We start from the raw sequence: 15,376 nt of genomic DNA on the forward strand, positions 1-15,376 counted from the left end.
GTTGTACTTTGAATTATTCTTGGTTTTAACATGTTGTGTACTGGAAAATGAGAAAGAAATTCCAAGTGCTTCAAAATTGCAAAAAAAGTGCGATCCCACAGTTGCTTTTCAGTTTCTTTTTACCGTATTCACTAAATGCTAAAACTGACCTGAAATTATGATTCTCCGGGTCATTACGAGTTCATAGACACCAAACATGTATAGGTTCTTTTTTATTTTAGTGGTGAAAAAGAATTACAAAATTTGTTAAAATAATTGCACCATTTTCCGATACCCGTAGCGTCTCCACTTTTCGTGATCTCTGGTTGGGTGAGGGCTTTTTTTTTGCAAGCTGAGCTTACGTTTTTAATGATACCATTTTGGTGCAGATACGATCTTTTGATCGCCCGTTATTGAATTTTTATGCAATGTTTCATAGACGAAAAAACGTAATTCTGACATTTTGACTTTTTTTCTCGTTACGCCTATCTAGTTAATTCTTTTTTTTTTAATATTGATATATCAGATGATTCTGAATGCGGCTATACTAAATATGTGTATGTTTGATTTTGTTTTTATTGTTTTATTTTGAATGGGACAAAAGGGGGGTGAGTTGAAATTTTATATTTTAATTTTTTAAATATTTTTAAAAACTTTTTTTTTTAACTTTTAGCATGCTTCAATAGTGTCCATGGGAGACTAGAAGCTGCCATAATCTGATTGGCTCTGCTACATACAGGCGATGATCAGATCACCTGTATGTAGCAGAAATGCTCACTTGCTATGAGTGCCGACCACCAGGCGGCGCTCATAGCAATCCAGCAGTGACAACCATAGAGGTCTGCTGGAGACCTTTGGTTGTCATGCCAACCCATTGGTGACCCGCGATCACGTGACGGGATCACCGATGGGCGGGATTTCCATACTATTACGCCCAATGTCGGAAAGAGGTTAACATCCACGAGGCTTGCTATTTCATGTTATCGTATGATTATCACTCCTTTGATCATGTGATCGCTGGTCTTTTCTTCTCCTCTCATGTTAATTTCACTGCAGTAATTAGGCAGATACTCGCTTACATGCGTAGACGTACCGCTGACAAATGATCATTTTCAGGTCACCATAAAATATGTGAATAGCTTTCTTTATATTCAATGTCAGGAAGAGCTGAAAACTGTAAAGCTTAGATCAGAATGTGAAAGTCGAGAAAATGAAGAAAAGTTACGTCACTACGAGGACAGACTTTTTCAGCGGAAATCTAGAGTCCAGATGTTGGAAGGTAACTAGCCTTCTTCACAAGGGACTGTATAAAGAGCGTATTGAGTAGATCATCTATATATTAAACTTTCTTATTTCTTTTAGCACAGCTCAAAGACATTGCCTACGGTACATTTCCATTCAGGCTAAATACTGAAGACTCCCCCTCTCCTGAGGTCGGTGTCTCTCCACCTCCATCTCTGCATCGTGGGGAAACTCTGTTTGAGGTTCATATTGGAGAAATCTGCTTCACCACTTACGGCATAAGACTTATTGAAGACCCTCAACCAACCACATTCTGCATCTATTCATTATATGACTTTGAGACCCATGCAACTCCAGTGGTTGCTGGAATCCAGCCTCAATACAACTTCACATCTCGCTATGCCGTGACTCCAGATCCTGAATTCCTGCGTTATCTAAGAGTTGGGACCCTTACCGTTGACTTTTATCAAGTTAAAGGGGCTGACCACTGTGAGCTGGCAAGGGGACGCCTAAATCTAGACTCAGTACTGCACACTACAGACAGAGTGCATAACGCCATCATACTAACTGGTAATATTCCAATCATGGAAATGAATGGGGAATGTTTACCTTTTGTGTTGCTGATCATTTTGCATAATTTATAACTTTTTTACTGATCAGTTTTTTACTTTTCAGTCGGTATTTTAAAAATGATTAGATGTGATATGCAGGCTTACATAGCGCCTTATTCACATTATTAAAGCATGCACTCTTTTCAAATTGTTCATAGCATACATAAAAATCTATTGGACTGTACCTCTGCGTGTGTCTGATTTTATATAGAGGCATATCAGTGTTATGCTCACAAGGGAATACCTGATCATGTAGAGTACATATGGCTCCATAGCATGCAGCATACAGTTGTGTGAAAAACTGTTTGCCCCCTTCCTGATTTCCTATTTCCTATTCTTTTCAATGTTTTTTACACTTAAATGTTTCAGATCACCAAACAAATATAAATGTTAGACAAAGATAGCACAAAGAAATAACCACAAACTGCAGTTTTTAAATGAAGGTCTTTATTTTTAAAGCTAACCTGTCAGCGGGATTGTGCACAGTAACCTACAGACAGTGTCAGGTCGGTACTGTTAGACTGATTAAAATGATACCTGGGTTGATGAAATCCATCTTGTGGTTGTTGTTAAATCTGTATTTGTAGTTTTCAGTTAATGAGATTCTTGTGCGCCGAGGCGGCCTGTGGGGCATCTGACCTCATCTTAATCCTTATGGGCTTAAATGACAGGTCACTGATTCTTCAGTGACCTGCCTCCTATTTTAAATACTGCTCTTGCGTAGTTTATATTATGGTATTTACAAAAAAAATTAAATCCAGCAAAATGGTGCCGCTGGCATCCCCTGCGCAGTACCATCTATCACTTGCTGATATTTTTCAGTTCTTCCAGGTCGGGTTAAGGGCTTATATACAGCTTTATAGAATGCTGTATATCACCCCTGAAAGGTGGTGGCCGTATCTTATATCGGCCAAAACTGCTGACAGGTTCCCTTTAAGAAATGGCTTTATAATCTTTTCCAAACTGATGGATCTCAATTACTTTGTTTCCCATTTGTTCCAGAATTTCTTTGGATCATGGAATGATGTCTAGCTTTTGAGGATCTTTTGGTCTACTTCACTTTGTCAGGCAGGTCCTATTTAAGTGATTTCTTGATTTCAAGAACAGATGTGGCGGGGAATTTGAACTCAGTTTCCCAAATATGTGAATAATTTATGTTTTAAGGTGGGGGGGTCACTTTTTTACACAGTGCCCTGTAGGTTTGGTTTTCCTTTTTTCCTTAATAATAAAGACCTTCATTTAAAAACTGCATTTTGTGTTTACTTGTGTAATCTTTGCCTAATTTTTAAATTTGTTGGTCATCTGAAACATTTGTGTGACAAACATGCAAAAGAATAAGAAATCAGGAAGGTGGCAAACACTTTTTCACACAACTGTAAATTATTTAAATGGAATCTGCCACAAAATGTTGTCACCTAATCTGAGTGTGCCATAATGTACAGCCAAAGACTCTGATTCCAACGATGTATCCTTTATTGGTCTGTTTGCTGTAGTTTTTGTAAAATCACTGTTTTATCTTCAGGAGATTATCACTAGTGGACTAGTAAAATCTGTTGCCAGGTAGTCATCCATATTCATGAGCCCTGTATAACCCCATCCCCTCCACTCATTGGCAATATTTTTGCCTATGCACAGCACACAAAAAGCAGCTTATCAGTGGTGTGGGTGGGGTTATAAAGGACTCAGCATTCAGAGAACTGGTAAACAGGGATTTTCGCAAAACTGAAGCAAGCAGCCCAGTAAGGGACACTTCTCCGGAATTGTGAACTCTGCCCCTAATTCATGCCAGTCTCAGACAAAATGGCAAAAACCTGGTGACAGATTTCCTTTAATGAGTTTTCTGTATATTTTTTATATATGAGACAATGAAACTTAGATTAAGAGATTAATGCAAAGATCACCTTTCTGCTATTATTAGACAAAGCTGGGGAGACCATTGGGGAACTGAGCTACTGGCTGCGGCTGCATGGACCCCTGTCCCATGTCCAGTGTCTTCAAAGGCAAAGAAGCAAAGCACATGGCTACTTATCCACTCGCAGACATGGAAATACAGAAAAGGTAACGATACAAAGAAGAAAAAAAAGACCAGCACACAAGAAAGAGATAGAAACAGAATAGTAATACGGTACCCCAATATGATCAGTGAATGAAATTCCTAAATAATATACCAGCTGGCTTGTCAAGGTAAGGAGGCTTATTCGCCGTGCAATGCTCCTCTGGGAAATTAAATATGCAAATTGCCTCTTCTGAGAAAAAGAGGACTTAAACTCTATAGCGCCACCTGTTGGAAGTAGCGATCCTACAAGTCACAATCAACCCTTTAATGAGTCGTGCAATATGATTGTGACTTGTAGGATCGCTACTTCCAACAGGTGGCGCTATAGAGGTTAAGTCCTCTTTTTCTCAGAAGAGGCAATTTGCATATTATATTTCCCAGAGGAGCATTGCACGGCGAATAAGCCTCCTTACCTTGACAAGCCAGCTGGTATGTCACTCTCCATAAGGAGAAACGATACCCCTTAGACCCCAGTCCAGAGCCTCTCACCTAGCCAAATCAGTTCTCATGCTTCGCACTGACGAGGGCCAACAGCCCGAAACACCGTGTCTGCGAATTGAGATATTGATTTGGCTTTTATCCTAAGTCATATTGCACGACTCGTTAAAGGGTTGATTGTGACTTGTAAGATCGCTGCTTCCAACAGGTGGCGCTACAGAGTTTAAATCCTCTTTTTCTCAGAAGAGGCAATTTGCATACTAAATAATATAGTCAGACAACAACTGTAAATACAGGATATTAATATAACATTATTTTATCCCTCTTTATTCTTTAGTTCTGGAAATCACCATTAACTAGCGGCCTCCAGAATGAACTGGTCATCAAACTTTGGGGATGCAGAAGTCTACAAGTGAGCCATTTGGGCCATCAACCAAGTCCATATATAACCTATCGGTTTTACCACTACCCAGACCATACTACCTCGATTATACCCTGTAGCAACAACCCTCAATTTGGGTATGAAGCTGTCTATCCCCTACAGTTGACCACTGACCTGGAGCGCTATCTCCAGCAGGAGCGTCTGAATATTTATGTGTTTGATGATGAAGAAACTCAGCCTGGGGTTTACCTGGGCAAGGCTGAAGTGCCACTACTGAGACTGGCACAAGGAAACAGCATTCAAGGTAAGAAAATAACGGCTTTTTACTTACTCTAATTACCGACAGATTATTGAGAATTATGGTAATTATAATACTTTTTTGCCAGCTTTTTGTCTGTTATTTCTATTGTTTTTCTCCTGGCTTCTATAGGTGATTTTGGGCTATTGAATCTTTATGGCAAGTGTGTTGGCTCCTTACAGATTACCTTGGAGTGGAAAAACCCTTACCATGCCCCTGGTCAGAGCCTCTGGGAATCTTCCACCAGTGGTGGCCTAACTTCTGTCAAGGTAGAAGCAGCGTCATTACCACAGATTTGGGGTAGAAAACAGCTTAATATATGGGATAACACCCCTCTTCCTGTGAATAATAACACTTTCAGCAGACACTGAGGCTAAAGTATGAGCGGTATCAGGTGTAGTGTCTTGTATAATACTCACCTCAGCTGCTGCAGAACCGCTTCTTGAAGCAAAAGGGGGATTTCCAATCTAACAGTGATTGATATGACACACCCCATCTGTACCTTTATGGTGTGCATAATCTAGGACATAGGAAAGTAGAATATGCAGTACTGATGCTAAACAACCTGATGGAGAACTATATGTCACTCAGTCTGAGGCACAGGAGAAGGGACTCGCTAAAAAATGTGTTATTTCTTGTAATATCACAATTTTCTGATGATTAATATATCAAGCTATATTCACATTTGCATCCGCGGCCTGCAGTCTTCATGTTCTATGCAGAGATTTTTTTTCTATTAAAATTAAGGACTACTTAATAAAACCTATTATGAGTAGGTGAGTCCACCTGGCACCTTTGGTGTCCATTGTGTGATGGATCGTACCACGCGTTTCTGCCATATTAGATGTGAATATAACCTTCATCCTGAGAAGATGATTGGTTCTTAGTAGTTGTTAGTTTAGTTTGTGATTTTTGTAAGCTGATGTTCCTGTCAGTCTCTTTGTGTATAGTGGATAGTGTAAGTATCAGCAGTCGCCAATGAAACAGCCAGGAGACCTGTATGATGGCTTTTATCGTTCAATAGCTGTAGAAGTAGAATTGCTTCAAGCTGCATTGGCTGTTTTAGACTTCCGTTAGATATAAATCCTAAATTCTCGTTGTAACCACAAAAAAATCATAAAATTATAATATTTTTCTAGCACCAATCTCCAAGGAAGGTGTTATCTAGAGACGCTTCAAGGATTCACTTAAGCAGTTCTAGATTATCCAAATTGCGAAAGGCCAAGGAAGAGCTGCACGGAGATGTCGGCGCTAACAAGAGGAGCAGGAGAGATCCATACACAACGGACTGTCCAAAGCTGAAGCAAAATGAGACGAGATGTGAATCCTCGACACCGGAGCTACAGAGCGAAGACATGGACATAAATGTGGAGGTGGGTGGTTATAGTATAAATGGCAAACTGAAATTATGGTACAGTTTTAATAGCATGCCGAGTGTGACCGGGAATAAATCCCAGACTGGTGATTAACTATCATTTTCATCAGGAGTAACGGGAATTTAAACAAGTCTTTTTATTGTATAACAGAAATAAGCAATTTTCTAATATGCTTAACCCTTTTCCAACCTTGGATGTATCTATAAATCCCTGTGACCCGGATCTATCTGACCTGGGGCGTATGGACACATCCTTGCTATTTTGCGCACACACGGGCTCCGCGCGCGTGCGATCTCTGCCGGGTTTCAGCTGACTTTGATAGCTGACACCCAGCACTAAGTGCCAGAAACAGTCCCGCAGAGCTCCCGGCACTTTAACCTACTAGATGCTGCAATCGAATGCGATTGCAGCATTTCGAGAGCAGGAAGTCGAAAGACAGCCCCTGTGGCTTTAGATCGGAGACCCCGCGACATCATTGCGGGGTCCAAATCATTGCCATGGTGACCTGATGTCGTCAGGACGACATATGGGTCACGAGAGCTAGGAAAGTTGCTGATCATGCGCAGTGCATGATCAGCAACTTTATCTTTCGGTGCAGAGCTGACAGTTTGCATAGCACAAAAATGCTGCTGCATCACTATGCTGTACAAGCGATGAGCCTGCAAAAGTCCGATAGTGGGACAAAGTAAAAAAGTTTTTAAAAAAAGAGTAAAAAAAAAACTTTTAAAAATATTTTTAAAAAATAAAAATATAATAAAAAAAATCAAAAGATATTGTACCCATGAACGAATATTTTTATGAAAAAAAAAACAATAAATGTACACATATTTTGTATTGCCGCATCCAGAATGACCTAACCTATGAAACTGTCCCACTCGTTAACCCCTTTAGCGAACACCATAAAAAAAGACGAAAAACAATGCTTTATCATTATACTGCCAAACAAAAAGTGGAATAAAACGCGACAAAAAAGATGAATATAAATAAACATGGTACCACTGAAAACACCATCTTGTCCCGCAAAAAAACAAGCCATCATACGTCAGAGGAAAAAAGTTATAGCTCTCAGAGTAAAGCGATGCAAAAATTGCAGTATTGCTGTAATCATACTGACCCGAAGAATAAAACTGCTTTAAATTTTACCACAAGCGGAACGACATTAAAAAAAAAATCCTGAATTGCTGGTTTTTGTTCATTCTGCCTCCCAAAAATCGGAATAGTAAGCGATTAAAAAGTGTCACATGTCTGAAAATGGTGACAATAAAAACGTCAACTCGTCCAGCAAAAAACAAGCCCTCACATGACTCTGTCGGCGGAAACATGGAAAAATTATAGCTCTCAAAACTAATTTTCTGCAATAAAAATCTATATAAATCTGCTATTGCTGCAAACGCACCAACTCGAAGAATAAAGTAATCTAATCACTTATACCACATGAGGAACGGCGTAAAAAAAAAAATAAAACCAATTCTTCACCTGTTTTGTTCGTTCTGCCTCTCAAAGATCGCAGTAAGGCTCGGCACACATTTATCCTGCACTCTGCGCTGAGCGCTTACACCATTCAGATGGAACCCCCAGAGGAAGATTCCCTAAAATAAGGCAGATGGAGGCACTGTGGACCCGATAGGACCAGTGATCCGGCAGTGTCCATATTTTTAGGATTGAATAAAAGACACAGTTTTGTGCACTTCTGAAAAGAAGGACACCGCTGAACAGAGGCCAGAGAGAGTCCAGAGTAACTCTGCTGCCTCGTTATAGTTAATGGATCCCTCGGGGGTTTCATCTGTCATGTCACTCAGAGATTTAGATGGAAACCCCACAGTAAGTGCTCAGCGTAGAGTGCTGGATAAATGTGATCATAAACGTTATATAAAATGTTCCCAATAAAAGCTTAAAATCAATCCACAAAACAAGCAAGCCTGTTGTGAATTCTGTGGCTGAATTCACTCCTGTGGTCACAAGTGGTACTGCAGCTTCTGAGCTTCCTCCCTCAGGTGTTCTGGTGAGCTCGTTAACTGCTTCATTACTTAACTCCGCCTGATGCTGCTATCCTTGCTCCTTGTCAATGTTTCAGTGTTGGATCTGAGCTTCTCCTGATTGTTCCTGTGACCTGCTGCTCTGTATAGCTAAGTGCTTTTTGCTTTTTTGTTGCTTTTTTTCTGTCCAGCTTGTCTTTTGTTTTGCTGGAAGCTCTGAGACGCAAAGGGTGTACCGCCGTGCTGTTAGTTCGGCACGGTGGGGTTTTTTTTGCCCCCTTTGCGTGGTTTTGCTTTAGGGTTTTTTGTAGACTGCAAAGTTCGCTTTACTGTCCTCGCTCTGTCCTAGAATATCGGGCCCCACTTTGCTGAATCTATTTCATCCCTACGTTTTGTCTTTTCATCTTACTCACAGTCATTATATGTGGGGGGCTGCCTTTTCCTTTGGGGAATTTCTCTGGGGCAAGTCAGGCCTATTTTTCTATCTTCAGGCTAGCTAGTTTCTTAGGCTGTGCCGAGTTGCCTAGGTAGTTGTTAGGCGCAATCCACAGCCGCTTTTAGTTGTATTTAGGATAGGATCAGGTGTGCAGTCTACAGAGTTTCCACGTCTCAGAGCTCGTTCTTGTATTTTTGGGTATTTGTCAGATCACTGTGTGCGCTCTGATCGCTAAGCACACTGTGTTTCTGGATTGCCTTCATAACACCTGTCATTAGCAAACATAACAGTACAAGGAGCCAAACTAATGATTCTCAATAGAGGGAAAGAAAAAGTTCTGACATCATTTTTTTTTTTTCTGCAATGTGTTCACTTTTTTTTTTCCCCTAGACATTTGGGTGATTCTGGACACAGGTGTGGACATGGATATTCAGGGTCTGTGCTCTTCAATGGATAATCTCGTTATAAATGTACAAAAAATTCAAGATACTATTGATCAGAAATCTATGTTAGAACCAAGAATTCCTATTCCTGATTTGTTTTTTGGAGATAGAACTAAGTTTCTAAGTTTCAAAAATAATTGTAAGCTATTTCTGGCCTTGAAACCTCATTCTTCTGGTAATCCTATTCAACAGGTTTTGATTATTATTTCTTTTTTGCGCGGCGACCCTCAAGACTGGGCATTTTCTCTTGCGCCAGGAGACCCTGCATTGAGTAGTGTCGATGCGTTTTTCCTGGCGCTCGGATTGCTGTACGATGAGCCTAATTCAGTGGATCAGGCTGAGAAATATTTGCTGGCTTTGTGCCAGGGTCAGGATGATATAGAAGTATATTGTCAGAAATTTAGGAAATGGTCAGTACTCACTCAGTGGAATGAATCTGCGCTGGCAGCTTTGTTCAGAAAGGGTCTCTCTGAGGCTCTTAAGGATGTCATGGTGGGATTTCCTATGCCTGCTGGTTTGAATGAGTCTTTGTCTTTGGCCATTCAGATCGGTCGACGCTTGCGCGAGCGTAAATCTGTGCACCATTTGGCGGTACTGCCTGAGGTTAAACCTGAGCCTATGCAGTGCAATAATAGTTGAACGGCAGGAATACAGACGTCTGAATGGTCTGTGTTTCTACTGTGGTGATTCCACTCATGCTATTTCTGATTGTCCTAAGCGCACTAAGCGGTCCGCTAGGTCTGCCATCATTGGTACTGTACAGTCCAAATTCCTTCTGTCCATTACCTTGATATGCTCTTTGTCGTCGTTTTCTGTCATGGCGTTTGTGGATTCGGGCGCTGCCCTGAATCTGATGGATTTGGATTATGCTAAACGTTGTGGGTTTTTCTTGGAGCCTTTGCGGTGTCCTATTCCATTGAGAGGAATTGATGCTACACCTTTGGCCAAGAATAAACCTCAATACTGGGCCCAGCTGACCATGTGCATGGCTCCTGCTCATCAGGAAGTTATTCGCTTTCTGGTGTTGCATAATCTGCATGATGTGGTCGTGTTGGGGTTGCCATGGCTACAAACCCATAATCCAGTATTGGATTGGAATTCCATGTCGGTATCCAGCTGGGGTTGTCAGGGGGTACATGGTGATGTTCCATTTTTGTCGATTTCGTCATCCACCCCTTCTGAGGTCCCAGAGTTCTTGTCTGATTATCAGGATGTATTTGAAGAGCCCAAGTCCGATGCTCTACCTCCGCATAGGGATTGTGATTGTGCTATCAATTTGATTCCTGGTAGTAAATTCCCTAAAGGTCGATTATTTAATTTATCCGTGCCCGAACACGCCGCTATGCGCAGTTATGTGAAGGAATCCCTGGAGAAGGGACATATTCGCCCATCGTCATCACCACTGGGAGCAGGGTTCTTCTTTGTAGCCAAGAAGGATGGTTCGCTGAGACCGTGTATTGATTACCGCCTTCTTAATAAGATCACTGTTAAATTTCAGTATCCCTTGCCATTGTTATCTGACTTGTTTGCTCGGATTAAGGGGGCTAGTTGGTTCACAAAGATAGATCTTCGTGGTGCGTATAATCTGGTGAGAATCAGGCAAGGAGATGAATGGAAAACTGCATTCAATACGCCCGAGGGTCATTTTGAGTATCTAGTGATGCCGTTCGGACTTGCCAATGCTCCATCTGTGTTTCAGTCTTTAATGCATGACATCTTCCGTGAGTATCTGGATAAATTCCTGATTGTTTACTTGGATGACATTTTGATCTTCTCAGATGATTGGGAGTCTCATGTGAAGCAGGTCAGAATGGTTTTTCAGGTCCTGCGTGCTAACTCTTTGTTTGTGAAGGGATCAAAGTGTCTCTTCGGTGTGCAGAAAGTTTCATTTTTGGGGTTCATCTTTACCCCTTCTACTATCGAGATGGATCCAGTTAAGGTCCAAGCCATCCAGGATTGGATTCAGCCGACATCTCTGAAAAGTCTGCAAAAGTTCCTGGGCTTTGCTAATTTTTATCGTCGCTTCATCTGTAATTTTTCTCGCATTGCCAAACCATTGACCGATTTGACCAAGAAGGGTGCTGATTTGGTTAATTGGTCTTCTGCTGCTGTGGAAGCTTTTCAGGAGTTGAAGCGTCGTTTTTGTTCTGCCCCTGTGTTGTGTCAGCCAGATGTTTCTCTTCCGTTCCAGGTCGAGGTTGATGCTTCTGAGATTGGAGCAGGGGCGGTTTTGTCACAGAGAGGTTCTGATTGCTCAGTGATGAAACCATGTGCTTTCTTTTCCAGGAAGTTTTCGCCCGCTGAGCGTAATTATGATGTGGGCAATCGAGAGTTGCTGGCCATGAAGTGGGCATTCGAGGAGTGGCGTCATTGGCTTGAAGGAGCTAAGCATCGCGTGGTGGTATTGACTGATCATAAGAACTTGACTTATCTCGAGTCTGCCAAGCGCTTGAATCCTAGACAGGCCCGTTGGTCGTTATTTTTTGCCCGCTTCGACTTTGTGATTTCGTACCTTCCGGGCTCTAAAAATGTGAAGGCGGATGCTCTGTCTAGGAGTTTTGTGCCCGACTCTCTGGGTTTATCTGAGCCAGCGGGTATCCTCAAGGAAGGAGTCATTGTGTCTGCCATCTCCCCTGATTTGCGGCGGGTGCTGCAAAAATTTCAGGCGAATAAACCTGATCGTTGTCCAGCAGAGAAACTGTTCGTCCCTGATAGGTGGACTAATGAACTTATCTCTGAACTTCATTGTTCGGTGTTGGCTGGTCATCCTGGAATCTTTGGTACCAGAGAGTTAGTGGCTAGATCCTTCTGGTGGCCATCTCTGTCACGGGATGTACGTACTTTTGTGCAGTCCTGTGGGATTTGTGCTAGGGCTAAGCCCTGCTGTTCTCGTGCCAGTGGGTTGCTTTTGCCCTTGCCGGTCCCAAAGAGGCCTTGGACACATATTTCGATGGATTTCATTTCTGACCTTCCCGTTTCTCAAAAGATGTCAGTCATTTGGGTGGTCTGTGATCGCTTTTCTAAAATGGTCCATCTGGTGCCCTTGGCTAAATTGCCTTCCTCCTCTGATTTGGTACCTTTGTTCTTTCAGCATGTGGTTCGGTTGCATGGCATTCCTGAGAATATTGTTTCTGACAGAGGTTCCCAGTTTGTTTCAAGGTTTTGGCGAGCCTTTTGTGGTAGGATGGGCATTGACCTATCCTTTTCCTCGGCTTTCCATCCTCAGACTAATGGCCAGACCGAACGAACCAATCAGACCTTGGAAACATATCTGAGATGTTTTGTTTCTGCAGACCAGGATGATTGGGTGTCCTTTTTGCCGTTGGCTGAGTTCGCCCTTAATAATCGGGCCAGCTCGGCTACCTTGGTTTCTCCATTTTTTTGCAATTCTGGGTTCCATCCTCGTTTCTCTTCAGGACAGGTTGAGTCTTCGGACTGTCCTGGTGTGGATTCTGTGGTGGATAGGTTGCAGCAGATCTGGACTCAGGTAGTGGACAATTTGATCTTGTCCCAGGAGAAAGCTCAACTTTTCGCTAATCGCAGACGCCGTGTGGGTCCCCGACTTCGTGTTGGGGATCTGGTTTGGTTATCTTCTCGTCATATTCCTATGAAGGTTTCCTCTCCTAAATTTAAACCTCGTTTTATTGGTCCGTATAGGATTTCTGAGGTTCTCAATCCTGTGTCTTTTCGTTTGACCCTCCCAGACTCCTTTTCCATACATAATGTATTCCATAGGTCGTTGTTGCGGAGATACGTGGCACCTATGGTTCCATCTGTTGAGCCTCCTGCCCCGGTTTTGGTGGAGGGGGAATTGGAGTATATTGTGGAGAAGATTTTGGATTCTCGTGTTTCTAGACGGAAACTCCAGTATCTGGTTAAATGGAAGGGTTATGCTCAGGAAGATAATTCCTGGGCTTTTGCCTCTGATGTTCATGCTTCCGATCTTGTTCGTGCCTTTCATGCGGCTCATCCTGGTCAGCCTGGGGGCTCTGGTGAGGGTTCGGTGACCCCTCCTCAAGGGGGGGGTACTGTTGTGAATTCTGTGGCTGAATTCACTCCTGTGGTCACAAGTGGTACTGCAGCTTCTGAGCTTCCTCCCTCAGGTGTTCTGGTGAGCTCGTTAACTGCTTCATTACTTAACTCCGCCTGATGCTGCTATCCTTGCTCCTTGTCAATGTTTCAGTGTTGGATCTGAGCTTCTCCTGATTGTTCCTGTGACCTGCTGCTCTGTATAGCTAAGTGCTTTTTGCTTTTTTGTTGCTTTTTTTCTGTCCAGCTTGTCTTTTGTTTTGCTGGAAGCTCTGAGACGCAAAGGGTGTACCGCCGTGCTGTTAGTTCGGCACGGTGGGTTTTTTTTGCCCCCTTTGCGTGGTTTTGCTTTAGGGTTTTTTGTAGACTGCAAAGTTCGCTTTACTGTCCTCGCTCTGTCCTAGAATATCGGGCCCCACTTTGCTGAATCTATTTCATCCCTACGTTTTGTCTTTTCATCTTACTCACAGTCATTATATGTGGGGGGCTGCCTTTTCCTTTGGGGAATTTCTCTGGGGCAAGTCAGGCCTATTTTTCTATCTTCAGGCTAGCTAGTTTCTTAAGCTGTGCCGAGTTGCCTAGGTAGTTGTTAGGCGCAATCCACAGCCGCTTTTAGTTGTGTTTAGGATAGGATCAGGTGTGCAGTCTACAGAGTTTCCACGTCTCAGAGCTCGTTCTTGTATTTTTGGGTATTTGTCAGATCACTGTGTGCGCTCTGATCGCTAAGCACACTGTGTTTCTGGATTGCCTTCATAACACCTGTCATTAGCAAACATAACACAAGCCCCACTCAGGTCTATCATCTGTTAATGGAAATATAGGGGGCTTCCACATTACTGGTAGTACAAAGGTTCTGGAAAAGCAAAATGGCTCTTCACCCCTCAAAAGAAATTCAGCAAATTCTGGACTCTCAAATCCAAATACCCCCCTCCCTTCTTAGCCCCACACTATACCTAAACCACATATAGCATCCACGTTTGGCAGCACACAACAAAAGCTCCAGGAAACTCAGGACTATAAAGCTCTCAATATATCCTCGTACTCTGTGGACTGCCCCCGTTTTCCTAAATAGAAATCATCTTCATGCAACGACATAATGAATAAGGCCTGGATAGGTCGAAACGTCTACGATTGAATATAGTCGCTTTTGTACACGTAATCTGATTTTTCCTGCGATCTGCCCATTTTTTTTGATTTCTCACTGACTCTAATTAATGTTTTTTGAATGTTGTCACTTTTGGGTATTTTCTGTCATGTACACCCCTCAAAGCCACATCAAATGTGATGTGGTCCATAAGAAAAGGTTTTCTAAATTTTGTTGGAAAAATTTGAAATTGCTGGTCAACTTTTAACCCTTATAACTTCCTAACGAAAAAATTTTTGTTTCACAAATTGTGCTGATGTAAAGTAGACATGTCAGAAATGTTATTTATTAACTATTTTGTGTGACATATCTCTCTGATTTAAGGGTATAAGAATTCAAAGTTTGAAAATTGCAACATTTTCCAAATTTTTGCCAAATTTCCATTTAATTCACAAATAAACACAAGTCATACCGAAGAAGTTTTACCACTAACATGAAGTACAATATGTCACCAAAAACCAGTCTCAGAATTAGTGGGATCCATTGAAGCGTTCCACAGTGAATACCACATAAATTAACAGTGGTCAGAATTGTAAACATTAGCCTGGTCATTAACGTGCAAACCATATTGGGGGTAAAGGGGTGAAACTACCACTCTAGTGTTTTTTTTCTTCCTATTTCTTTACCAGATAGATCAGTAATGAATGTTCCATGTGTGTAGTAACATATTTACCGCTTGCCGTCTTCGGCTGTGCCGGCGCTGCTCCGATCCTCTTCTGGGTCATGTAACCTGCCGGATCATTCCAGTGTTTACTTGCGCGGACCTGAAGTCACTTCTCAATGTAAGTCTATGAGACACAGAACCAGGTTTTCATACACTTACATGAAGTGAGAAAATAACATTTGGCAGTGACTTCTGGCCAGTCAGAGCTGAGGTCACAAGATGGTGGAGAGGGACCGGAGTGGCGCTAGAAAGTATAGAATACATCGACCAATGAGTATATTGCTTCACACATGGAGCACACA

The 15,376-nt window shown here is 42.1% G+C and overlaps 1 protein-coding gene across 1 annotated transcript in view; it reads left to right on the forward strand.

Annotated features, from left to right (window-relative positions):
- RPGRIP1 (RPGR interacting protein 1) overlaps positions 1-15,376 on the forward strand; it is a 104,163-nt gene that overhangs the window by 71,397 nt on the left and 17,390 nt on the right. Inside the window, exons 15-20 of the mRNA XM_069755795.1 lie at positions 1,141-1,258; positions 1,342-1,791; positions 3,751-3,890; positions 4,664-5,012; positions 5,139-5,275; positions 6,146-6,379. Coding sequence (XP_069611896.1) covers positions 1,141-1,258; positions 1,342-1,791; positions 3,751-3,890; positions 4,664-5,012; positions 5,139-5,275; positions 6,146-6,379 — 1,428 coding nt within the window. The remainder of the gene's footprint in view (positions 1-1,140; positions 1,259-1,341; positions 1,792-3,750; positions 3,891-4,663; positions 5,013-5,138; positions 5,276-6,145; positions 6,380-15,376) is intronic.

This window comes from Ranitomeya imitator, chromosome 1, assembly GCF_032444005.1.
Source record: "Ranitomeya imitator isolate aRanImi1 chromosome 1, aRanImi1.pri, whole genome shotgun sequence".
Lineage (NCBI taxonomy): Eukaryota > Metazoa > Chordata > Amphibia > Anura > Dendrobatidae > Ranitomeya > Ranitomeya imitator.